At 40.0% G+C, this 13,180-nt stretch overlaps 1 protein-coding gene across 1 annotated transcript in view; it reads right to left on the bottom strand.

Moving 5' to 3' along the window:
- The window catches only part of CPED1 (cadherin-like and PC-esterase domain containing 1), a 354,996-nt gene that overhangs the window by 45,930 nt on the left and 295,886 nt on the right, over window positions 1-13,180 (bottom strand). Inside the window, exon 16 of the mRNA XM_006882700.1 lies at window positions 6,938-7,055. Within this exon, the coding sequence (XP_006882762.1) occupies window positions 6,938-7,055 (118 nt within the window). The remainder of the gene's footprint in view (window positions 1-6,937; window positions 7,056-13,180) is intronic.

The raw sequence follows: 13,180 nt of genomic DNA, 5'->3' as shown, positions 1-13,180 counted from the left end.
ACACACACACACACACACACACAAAATAATAATGAAAAAAAGATAAACTGACCTATCTTGCTTAAAGGTAATACTCAGTAATTGCTATATAAATTTCTTCTTTCTTTATCCAAATTATAATAACTACTTTTCTTTCTTAAGCAACAGAGTTAATTCTTGGGTTATGTTTTATGTTTATTTGTCAAAGGCTAGGAACCAATACAAAAAGAAATACATTCATGTAAAAGTCTATTGATTGATATTATTGAAAATGATATTTTGACCATTATTGCATTGGCAAGGGAGAAAAGAATCCTGTTTTGTCAAATAATTTTGGAATGTACTGTTAAAACAAGACATCTTAACTAGGCTCTATGTTTGGCTATGTATTCTAAGCTAAGCCTAGAACTTCTACGTGAACTTTATTCCAATGACAACTTTTCCTTTCAATAAGAAAGTATTGTCCAAGACAACTATGAGATATCATCTCACCCCAGTAAGACTAGCAAACTTTAACAGAACAGCAAGCAACAAATGCTGGTGAGATTGTGGAGAAACTGGAACCCTTATTCACTGTTGGTGGGAGTGTAAAATGGTGCAACCACTGTGGAAGGCAGTATGGCGCTTGCTCAAAAAGTTGCAAATAGAGATACCATTTGACCCAGCAATTCACTACTGGGAATATACCTTAAAGAGACCATAACCGACATCTAAGCAGATATCTGCACACCCATGTTTATCACGTCTTTGTTCACAATAGGCAGGAGTTGGAAACAACCTAAGTGCCCATTAACAAATGAATGGATAGAGAAGCTGTGGTATAGTCACACAATGGAATACTACACTGCATTGAAAAACAAGGAACTCATGTAATATTATTCAAAATGGTGACCCTGAAGAACATTATGCTGAGTGAATATCTCAGTCACAAAAGGACAAATACTGCATGGTGCCACTGTTGTAGAACGAGGCTGACACCAGGGTGGGGGTAAGTCTGAGAAAAAAATGGATAAATTATGTATACTGCATTGAAGCCAATGAGGGAGAGAACAGTTTAAAAATAATATATTTTCGGGCATTATGATTATCATAAGAGTTTAGAATGAGGGTTACAGAGTGGAGTATACTTGGGGTGATGGTGGGAGGGTGTGGGGGGGATTGTATACTAATGAAGTTTTTCTTTTGGTTTTAAAGAAGAGCGAACTGGGGCTGGGCGAGCGGTGGGCGGGGAGAAAAGTGCAACAATAAGTGAATGGAAATCCACAATCTCTGTAAATGCTCATTGAAATGAATAATAATAAAAAAAAGAAAGTTTTGTCATCAAGAAAATAAAACACAAAAACACACCAAAAAACCATTCTTGCAGAGGGTTGCCCTTGATCTCATTCATTCATTTTGCATCTTCGTGCGTATATGACTTCCACATTTGTAGCAATAACTTTGGTTGTTTATCTAATTTACTCCCATCCCTTTGTGGAAGAAGGGAGGGCTTGGACTTTGGCTCAACAACTACTTAAAATAATATTTTAATTACATTTTTGCTGTTGAGAATATGCACAGAAAAAATCTCCACCTGCAATTCAGTGACATTGATTACATTCTTTGAACTGTACAACCATTCTCATTCTCCTTGTTTGAAATGTTCATTCCTCCCTGAATCTACACTTATTACCTACTGAGTTTCCCATCTAAACTTTTCAGTTGTTGCTGTCTGTCTAATTCTAGAGAGAGAACTCTCTTAAAAGCATAATGCTTGCTCAGAGTAAGCCTTTTTTCCCCCACTAGATGTGCTATTGTTTGGTTTTTAAAGACTCTATTAAATATTTTTAATTTAAAGTTTAAAGATTATTCTAGGGTAATAGTTTTAAGGGTTCACCCAGCATCCATAAATCCAAAAGTCTGGATTCTACCACCAGCCATTTTTAAAGCATATAGAAGACACTGGAGAGATAGTGAGTAATAGTCACGTCTCTCCAGATATATACAAAAGTAGTGCAGAGCAGAGAGCTCGTGAGGCATGTCTGTAGAGAGTTACACTGTTAACCCAAAGGCTGAGCCTCTCTGGAAGTCAGAGTCCAGTAGTAGATCTGTGGAAAAGAGACAGACAATTTACCGTCTCAAAAACCCACTGCAGGCTCACCTAAAAGTTGCTTCTGACTTGATAGCAATGAAAGAATCTGGAGAAACACATAATCTGTGACTGTTTTATGCTGTTTGACTCATAATAGCTCCATCTCTGGAAAAATCTTGGTAAAAGACCAAAGATTGATATGCTCCAAACTAACTACTCATGTATCCCATATTAATATAGGTATAATTGTTGTAGTGTTTACATACATCTACTCTTTTATTTGGGAGAGATCTGGTGGACTAGTGGCAAGAAGTTGTGCTTCAATCCCAAAGGCATACTGTTCGAATCCACCAGCTGCTCTTCAAGAGGATGGGAAATCTCCTCCCATGTGATTAACTGCCTCTGAAAACCTGTCTGAAGAGTCAGCTATGGGTTGGTTCTGACTCTATGGTACCCAACCACTCCTTTATTTATATATCTGCTGTAAAACATGGAAAATGTGTACATGCAACAGCCCAGAAAGAGAGATGTCATTGCAAAGTGGACTGGGGGAAGGTGGGAGGTAAGTAATTGTTCAACAATGAATGAATATTAAAAAAAAAGTGAACTGGGGGAGGGAGAAGGGAGGGTGAGGGGGTAAAATGTACAACAATGAATGAATGAAAATCTAACTTCTCTGTCAATGTTCATTAAAATCATAATGAAAATAAAATTTTACTTTTTAAAAAGAATCAAATGTTCATGTATTTTAGTGTTTACCATGTTCACCCCTTTGTATAGTCCTTTGCCATTTCTCCCTCTTTTTAAGGTACTTCACAAGCTACTAGTCAAAGGCAGAAACACAGCAGTGTAAGTTGAAAACATAATGTGATAAGGATTATCATAAATGGAATCCCTGGATGGCACAAAGGGCTAACGTGTCTAGCTGCAAATGGAAAAATTAGAAGTTCAAGTCCACCCTGAGGTTTGAGTGCTCTAGAGAAAGGCTTTGTGATCCTCTTATGATAATGAGCATTTGCACACCCTACGGAGCTCAGTTATACTCTGATATGTACAAATTTGCCATCAGATACAATTCAGTTGATGACAGCTGGTCTAACTGGTTTCTTACTTTGGATGTGTACCCAGCATGCTTTAGAAGCACAGAGAAGGTAAACTGAGGTAGGATGGTATTGAAGAAAATCTTCCCAGAGTGGAAGATAGAGATCTCGGGGGAAGTCAAGCATTGAAGTTGTGGTGTACCGTGAAGTCAGAACCAATCTACAGCTGACCTTCCAATGGGTTTTCAGAGGCAGTAAAATGCACAGGAGAAGACTGTCCATCTTTCTCCTGTGGAAAACCTGGCGAATTTAAACATGTGCCTTTGAGGTGGCAGCGTGACTCCTTACCGCTAATTCACAATCTTTTAGGCATAAGAAGCAGTATTGGCAAGATCCCAGGGTCCTTAAGAAACCTGTTTTCAGATTTCAGCCAAGAAAAAAAACAAAAGAAAGAAAGGAAAAAACCTGTTTTCTTTCCATAAAGAGAGGCGTGTAAGTCTTGAGAGGGGTCAGACAGATAGGATTGGTCCTGTTTATGGGGACCTGCAATTGTAATATCAGGGACGTTGGACTTGATTTAGGAGCCAATAGGGTTTCTTGCAAGGTGTCTGGCTACTCAGGTACTAGAAGATCTTTGTTTTATGACAGCATCCTAGTAAGAACCAGGCATGAGACAGCTTCAGAACAGGGTCAGACATAAGTTATAGCAAATTTAACAGACAGAAGAAGCTGCTGCTTCTCCAGGAATTCCAGTTATGTACCTTGAACTTTTTGTTAAACAACTTTTGACTTGATTCAGTAAGAGGAGTAGAATTAAGTTGTTTTATGATTATCATAAATTGTCAGCTGATGAAAAAATACCTCCTAGACAGACTGCTATCTCCTTGATGTGTAAGTTTATGTCTCTCATATAGCAGAGACTCACAAATCCCACCACCTGACACAACGTAATGGGTAAATCCCTCCCTGTGCAATCGTCGTCATTTATTATTCAGAACATATGTTCAAGAACAGGGACATGCCTACGTTTGCTAACCACGCATGCCAAATTGCAATTCTCCCTGCCCATTTGTGAAACTCATTTCCCAGTCAAGCTGTGGTGTGAAGTTCACGGTGAGGGTAGGAAACATTCTGAGTGTTTTCTCAGACTTTTCTGATGAAGGGAAACCTGGGGTCAGTGAAGACTGATAACCAGGAAGCTCAGAGAAGTTGCCTGGGGCTCCTGAAGCACTCTGGAGGCATCTGAGTCCCAGCTTTGGGATTCTTTATTCCGTGCTGCAGGAGGAACGCTGAGAAAAGAAAGAAATAAGGAAAGGAGAGTGACACCGAAATGTTTCTCTCCTTGTTTTCTCAAATTGGAGGTAGGATTGAACACGGTGATTTCATCTTGACATAAGATTCCAGCTATCATTAATCTCAGGAAGGAGCCCTGGTGTTGTACATAATGGTTAGCCTGATATCAAAAGTTAAGTGGTATAATCTACGAGCCATTCAGTTGCAGAAAACAAAGACAGTTTCCGCCCATAATATATTTACAGCCTTGAAAGTCTGAAGGAATCAGAATTGACTTCAATAAGGTGAGTTGGGGATTTATATTTTTTGGTTCACTTATTAAATATCAATATATAGGGGAGTGTTGGCTGGATTTAGAAAAGGTTGTGGTACTAGGAATATTATAGCTAATGTTAGATGTATCTTGGCTGAAAGCAGAGTATACCAGAGGAATGTCTATTTGCGCTTCATTGACTATGCAAAGGTTTTTGACTGTGGATCACAACAAGCTCTGGCTGACTCTGAGAAGAATGGGAATCCCAGAACATTTGATTGTGCTTATGCGAAACCTATACTGGACCAAGAGGCAGTCATCAGAACAGAACAAGGAGACACTACATGGTTCAAAATCAAGAAGGGGGTCTGTCAGGGATATATTCCGTCTCCATACCTTTTCAATCTGTATACAGAACAGATCATCTGAGACGCTGAGCTGTACGAAGAGGAATATACATCAGGATTGGAGGTAGAGTCATTAACAACCTGCATTAGGTAGATGATACAACCCTGCTTGCTGAAACTGAGGAGAACCTGAAGCACTTGCAGCAGAAGGTCAAGGACTACATTCTTCAATATGGATTGAAGCTCAACATCAAGAAAACAAAGATTCTCACCACTGGACCAATTGGCAGCATCAGTATGAATGGTGAAGAGATTGAGATAGTTAACAGTTTTAATTTGCTTGTCTCCACAGTCAACACTCTTAGTACCAGCAACCAGGAAATCAAGAGAAGAATTGCATTGGGAAAGTCAGCTGTCAGGACCTCTCAAACGTATGGAAGAATAACGACATCAGGCTGGAGACTAAGGTGCGTCTGATCTGGGCTATAGTCTTCGCAATTACGTGCTATGCATCGGAGAGTTGGACAGTGACTAGGGATCATAGACAGAGAATTGATGCCTTTGAGCTGTGGTGCTGGAGAAGAGTGTTGAATATACCATGGACTGCTAGGAGAAAAAACAGGTTTGTCCTGGAGAGGGTAAAGCCAGGCTGCTCCTTGGAGTCAAGGATTCTGAAGCTTTGTCTGATATACTTTGGGCATGTTGCAAGGAGGGACTGGTCCTTGGAGAGGGACATCGTGTTTGCGAGAGTGGAGGGATGGCACAGGAAAGAAGACTCTCAATGAGATGGATTGATTCTGTGATTGGGGTGGTGGGGGTGAGTTTGTCGGAGATGGTGAGGTTGGCACAGGATAGAGAAGAGTTTAGGGCTTTTGTACGTAGGGTAGCTATGAGTCACAATGGACTTGATGGCACACAACAACAACAACAACAACAACAATCACATTACACATTGTGATCATTCACAATTTCTTAAATAAGAAAAAATTTACAAAAAACTGAACTGGGAGGCTTTGCAGTTCTTTGGATCACAGTGTCTGTACCGGTTATGGAGTAGACTGTAACTTAAAATGTTCTCATATGTGTCAGGGTAGAACTGTGTTCCACTGGGCCTCCAATGGTTGACATTTCTTCCGAGACTGCTCTGAGTAGACTCAAATCATGAACCTTTCTGTTAGCAGCCAAGTGTGCTAATATTTTCTGCCACTCAGGGCTTCCATGTAGTTCTAGCTATTTAAAAATTGGGGTGCTCTTGTGCGTCATAGATAGGGAGTCATACTCCTAACCCAAAGGCCACACTAAATCCCTGGCTATCTGAATCCACCAGCAGCTCTGAGGGAGAAAGACAATCTCCCCTGGTGCAATTTATAGCCTCTGAAAGTCTCTGGAGGGAGGGGCCGCTCTGAGTTGGTTCCAACTCCACCACAGTGGGCTTGAGGATTTTAAATATTTTTTGAGCTTGAGTTTTGACGTAGAAGTTATGGTGCCAAATGAATTTATTTATATAGTTTGAACACTCTGCTTGCAGTCCTTGCCCTCGTGACATATAACAAGTGGAAAGGTTGACATTTAAGAACTAATGACTAATTATTTGTTTAAAGTGCAGTTACAGAAGACAAGTGTAGACTGCTATGAAAATGTATAATAAGAAAACTTATTACAGAGACTCAAGGAAGGCTTTTGAAAGAGGTACTTCTGAGCTGAGATCTGTATGGCGAATGTGAATAAACTGGGCACAGGCAGAGAGGGGAAAGAGAAGAGGGAGAAATCTGTGTTCTCAAATATTAAAAAAAATACACTTAGTGTTGCATGTGTTGTGATTCTTGATTGTGATGGAAAAAGTGTATTGCTTTGAGATTTCACACAAATGTAGTTTAAGTAAGCACATATGTATCTAAATAAAAGGATTTTTTTTTTCTTCTTTAGATAAGTGATATTCAAAATGATTAGTCACCTTTTATGTCCCCAGACTGACAAATCTTCACTTCAGGCTTTGAAATGGCTTCAATGTAGTCAGAAGAAATTGGCTTCAGGCCACAGGTCTCCTCTGGGTGAATCAGCAAACCACAGTCCTGCATTGAAATGTCAGGCATTAGCAGTCACAATAAGTGCAATTAACCTGAGGCTATAGAGTAAAAACTGGGGAGTGGGAGTGGGGAAAGAGGAAGATTTTCAGGACCAAATAACCAAATACAGGAACAATTCTTGTTTACTCTTCTTGAGGTATTGCTATTTCAACAATTGAACTCTAGTTTCCTTCATTCCAAAAGCAAAACCTCAAAACCACAGAGGTCTGGTCAGTTCTGACTCCTGGCGGGTGTCCATTGGACTTGTAGGCTGTACATTTTTATGGGCCGAGGCAGCTTCATGTTACTTAAGCATATTGGTTGGTGGAAACAAACTTTAGACTTTTCGGTTAGCACACTGCACCACCAGGGAAGAGATCAAATGGAACAGAAAACAAAGACTGAGAACATAAGGTAAACTTAACCTATCAGTCTTTCCTGGATTTCTCTGAGTGTTGACATTCAGGGAATTGTAATGACCTCATAGGTCGTTCTTTATGTCTTTTCCATCATTTGCTATGCATCTGAGAGCTGGGCAGTGAGTAAGGAGGACAGAAGAACTGATGCCTTGGAGAATAGTATCCTAGATCTCAGGGACTGCCAAAAGAACAAACAAATATATCTTGGAGAGGATGCAACCAGAGTATTCCTTAGAGGCAAGGATGGTGACGCTTTATCTCACGAACTTTGGGCATGTTGCTAGGATAGGCCATTCCTATAATACTTGGAAAGGTGTAGGGAGAGCAAAAGAAAGGAAGTCCCTCAACAAAACGAATTGACTGACAATGTGACTGCAGCAAGGGGCTCAAGAGATGATGAGGATGACACAGGACAAGCCAGGGTCATGTCTGTTTATAACATCGCTGAATAATACCAGATGGCACTTAACAATAATAACATACATCGTTCTGGCTCTAACATTGTTGGATCTCCGCAAAATAAGTATTGCCTAGATAATTTCTATATGATATCATTTGGCTTTAAAACATTATTTGTGGTTTATTTTCTGAGAAATTTTCAAAGGGGCACATTCTTCAGACTTGCATCTTGTTGCAAGAGATGTAATTATTTTCTGTCCTCCCAAATTTAGCAGCTGCACTCAGCCAGCCATAAAAGCCTGGGCAGCAACTTAGTGAGTCACCAGATTGGACATTCAAAGGGTGTTTCTGGAATTCATACTGAAGGTGCAAATCACAACTGAGCAAGCGCAGCACTCTTCACCGGAAGTGATCCTTTACACAGTGCTTTGATCCTGCAAAGGAGTTCTGAGTGTGCAGTTTGAACTCACCAGCTACTCCGAGAAAAAGATAAACGTTCCTCCCATAAAGCTTAATAGCCTTGGAACGCTGATAGAGAAGACGGCTATGAATCAGAATTGACTCTGTAGCTGTTTGTTGTTTTTGCTATGTACTGTTGGGTCGGAACTGACTCACTGCTGACTCTCTAGCAGATTTTTAGAAGCAGCTAATCACATGGGAAGAGAGTGCTGATCTTTCTTCTGCTGAGCAGCTGACGGATTCAAACTGTGTGCCTTTTGGTTGGCAGTGCAAATCTTCAGCACTAAGCCACCAGAGCTCCCTTGGAGAGCAGTAGTTTTGATTTTGAATTTCTAGTTGATTCTAAGGCCATGAGGCCTTCCTGCTCACCGAGGGCTCGGAGGAGAAGAGGAGTGTTAAGTTCATATAGCCCTGGTGTGTCCACTTGCCGTACAGCGGTCACTTGTGGTTGCTGTGAGGCTGAACACTGTGACACTGATGTGCCAAATGTGTTAATGGTTGGTTACCCAATGCGGACTGAGAGTGGGGTGGAGCTCCCCGATTAAAACAAGCTTGGAAGGAGGACTGGCATCCACTTCCATAACAGATTGCCTCTGGAAACCCTATGAACCTGGAGAGAGGACGAAAGACACCCAAGCGTCGAGGACTCTCCTTCATAGGGTCGCTATGAGTCACCTGCGACTTGACGGCACTTAACAACAACAACAGTTGATCCTAAAACTGAATGCTGTTTAAGAAGAAAAGAGCAATATATACAAATTCATGTTTACAGAGATTTATATCCATTAGGGAGGGCAATTTTGAAGTACCTCTCAAAAGAAAAGCACGTGTTTTTGATCTAGCCATTACTGAGGCTTTATCTTACAGACATTTTTATATATGCATGGATATTTACAGAAGCATTTATTATAATAAGATTTCAACACAGCTCAAGTGTTCATCTAAAGAAAGTTCAGAGAGAGAGAGAGGAAGCAAGAGAATTTGTTAAAAATAGTCGATTGTATAACAAGATGCTAGGCAATACGTAATAAAGAGTGATGCAGACTCAAGATATAGTTGTTGTTTTGTACGATCAGGTCTCTCACAACTCGTGGTGATTCTAGCAACAACCTTGCCCTATCCGGTACCATCCTCACAATCTCCAATACTGTCAAGTGCATTATTTCAGTTCCTGTGTTAACCCATCTTGTTGAGGGTCTTCCTCTTTCTCTGACCCTCCAACTTTCCCAGCATGATGTCTTTTTCCAGGGATTGGCCTCTCCTGACAGCATGGCCAAAGCATGTGCAGCAAAGTCTCACAGTCCTTGTTTCTAAGGTTGTACTTCCTCCAATATAGACCTATTTGGTCTCTTGGCAGCCGATGAGATACTCAGTGTTCTTTTGCAACACTACAATTTAATGGCATCAGTTCTTCTGTCTTCCTTACTCACTGTCCATCTTTCTGATGCACAGGAAACAGTAGATAGGTATATAACATATATGATTATTATTGGAAATAAAGCATATATACCATGATCTTATTTACGTAAAAAGAAGAGCCAGATATTATTGTACTTCTTGATATTAGGTGATTTTCAAAATGATACACATGAAACCTTAAAATAAAGTTTTAAAAAGATTTCAGAATGGAGATGCAGAGCTGAGGTGGTTGAGATTAACTTTTTACTCTATGTGTTTGAATTTGTCATTAAGTATGAATTATGCTTATGTTTTTAAAAACACTAAGAAAATAAGAAAACAATGTTTAACACGATAAATACATAAAAGACCACATACAAAATAAGAAAAAGAAACTTGTTCTCTGACATGGTTAAACATTTCTGCATAGTTCAAATCAGGAAAGGTGTGCACCAACAGTGTTATCCTTTAAAAACATTTATTCAGACTGAATGCTGAGCATCAGGAATGTAACGTCAGAACCAGCAACACAGTCATTTAAAATTTGTGATACGCAGATGACACAATCTTGTTCGTGGAAACTAAGAACATCTGAAGCATTTATGAGTGAAGATAAAAAACGAGAATGATCATTTTTGTCTTTCATACAGTCCGAATTACAATTTAACATGAAAAAAATTTATTCACAGCTAGAATAGTAAACAGCATCATCAGAGATTAAGAAAATATTGAAGTTGTCTAGAATTTAATTTTACTTGGATCTACAATCAACATTCATAGAAACAGCAGTCAAGAAATCAAATGACATTGCTCTGGGACAATTTTCTGCAAAAGATCTCTGAAATATTAAGTATCAAGGATGTCGCTTTGAGAATTTAGGCATGTCTGACACAGCCATGGTATTATCAAATGCACATGTGGTTGTTATTGTTATGTACCATCGAGTCACTTGTGACTCATAGCGACCCTATGTACAACAGCCCTAAACCCTGCTCTATCCTGTGCCAATTGCATTGCCTCTGACACACCCATCCCGATTACCCTAGTCACTGAATCAATCCATCTCATAGAGGGTCTTCCCCGCTTGCGCTGTCCCTCCACCCTCCCAAGCATGATGTCCCTCTCCAAGGACCTCTCCCTCCTTGCAACATGTCCAAAGTATGTCAGACGAAGCTCCAAATGCCACATACACATATAAAAGTTGGATAATTTAAAAAATAACACTGAATATGAATTAATGCTATTAATTTACGGTGTTGGTGAGAGTACTGAATATACGACAAACAGCCAAAAGAACAAACACGTCTGAGTTGAAAGAAATACAGCTAGAATGTCCCTTAGAGGAAAGGATAGTTTAGTCTGATATAATTCGTGTGTGTTTTCAGCATGGGTCAGTCCTTGGAGGAAGATATGCTTAGTAAGTAGAGGGTCAGTGAAAGAGAGGAAGATCTTCAATGAGATGGATTGACGCAGTGATTACCCAGTGGGCTCAAGCATAGGAGTATTTGTTTCATCCTGTTGGATATAATGTCACTGTGAGTTGGAGCTGCTTTCCCAAAACACAACAGCATCATTCCTAGAATAATCCAGGAAGCATTCTCTGGAACAATCCAGGGAATCACAGAATCACTTTACCAACCAGAATTGGCTGACATGAAATATTTCAGGAAATACCATACAACCAAGAGCCAATGGTAATGAAGGAAGGCGTCCAAGTTGCACTGAAGGCACTGGGAACAAAAGTAAGGCCCCAGGAATCAGTGGGATACCAATTGAAAGGTTTCAATTATCAGATGCCATGGATATGCCAGGAAAATTGGAGTACAGCTTCCTGGCCAACAGACTTAAAGAAATATTTGTTCCCATTCCCAAGAAAGCTGATCCAACTGAATGTAGATACTATCAAACAATATCACATGCAAGCAAAACACTGTTGAAAATCATTAAAAAATGGCTAGAACAATAATGTATTGTTGACTGAGAACTGCCAGAAGTTCAAGCTGGGTTTAGAAGAGGTCATGGCATCAGGGATTTCATTGCTGATGTCAGATGGATCCTAGCTTAAAGCAGAGAATACCAGGATAATGTGTATTTGTGTCTCATTGACTCTACAAAGGCAGTTGACTGTGTGGAGCATAACAAATTTTGGCTAATGTTGAGAAGAATGTGAATCCCAGAACACTTGACTATTCATACAAAACCTGTCCCAAGAGGCAGTTGTATAAACAAAGCAAGGAAACGCTGCATGGTTTAAAATTAAGAATGGTGTGCATCAATACTTATTCAATCAGTATACTGAGCAAATTATTGAGAAGTAGAACTCTAATGAAGAAGAAAATTGCATCAGGTACAGAGAAAAACTCACAACGATCTTTTTTACCTCCTTTACACAGAAGATACAGCCTTGTTTGCTGAAAGTACATTTGGAATTGACTTAAGGGCAATGACGTTAGTTTGGTCACAGCCCAGAGGAAAGATGAGCAATGTCCTCCTGTGTGATTGACTACCTTTGAAAGCTCACTGCAGGCTGTGCATGTAGATACATCTAGCCAATGTTAGGTGGAGAAAAGACTGAAATTGTCAATAGCTTCATCTTACTTGATCGACAATCCAGCAGTCAGGAGATAAGAGGTATATTGCACTGGGAAAGTCTGCAGTCAGGGACCTCTCAAAATTATTGAGAAGAGATGGTATCTGTTTGATAAATAAAGCACGGCTGATTCAGACCATGGTTTTTTCCCCCATCACTTGCTGTGTATCTGAGAGCTAGACAATGAATAAGCATGACAGGAGAATTGATGCCTTTGAGCTGAACTGTTGGGAAAGAGTACTGTCTATCCCATGGAGTGTACAAAAACCTAAGCAGGTATGCCTTGGAGAAAGTACAGCCAGAATGCTCTTTTGAGGCAACAATGGCAAAGCTTGGTCACATATACTTTGGGGATGTTGTTAAAAGAGGTTGCTCCTTAGAGAGGGACAGACATCATGCTTGGAAAAGTGAAGGATTGGCAAGAGAAAGGAAGACCGTCGACCAGATGGATTGACAGTGACTGCTGCAATTGGGCTCAAGTATATTAGAACAATGAGGGTGGCACGGGATAGGACAGGGTTCAGGTCTGATGTTCATAGTGTTCTGAGTTGTACTTGACTCAATGGCATCTAACAACAACCAACTCCATGAGCCATTCAGTACTGTCCTATGTTCACAAAGCTTATAGTGTATTATTGAAAAGAAAATCAAAGAGTCATTCCAGGTAGCAGAATGAGCATACAAAACTTTCCTGAAAACGACTATGAGATATCATCTCACCCCAGTAAGAATAGCAAAATATAACAGAACAGCAAGCAACAAATGCTGGCGAGGATGTGGAGAAACTGGAACTCTTATTCACTGTTGGTGGGAATGTAAGATGGTGCAACCATTGTGGAAGGCAGTGTGGTGCTTTCTCAAAAAAT

The sequence above is a fragment of the Elephantulus edwardii genome, unplaced genomic scaffold (assembly GCF_000299155.1).
Source record: "Elephantulus edwardii isolate Elephantulus edwardi_28Jun2011 unplaced genomic scaffold, EleEdw1.0 scaffold00022, whole genome shotgun sequence".
Lineage (NCBI taxonomy): Eukaryota > Metazoa > Chordata > Mammalia > Macroscelidea > Macroscelididae > Elephantulus > Elephantulus edwardii.
Note: the sequence above shows the minus strand (reverse complement) of the source record. Positions and strands in the feature narration are given on the sequence as shown.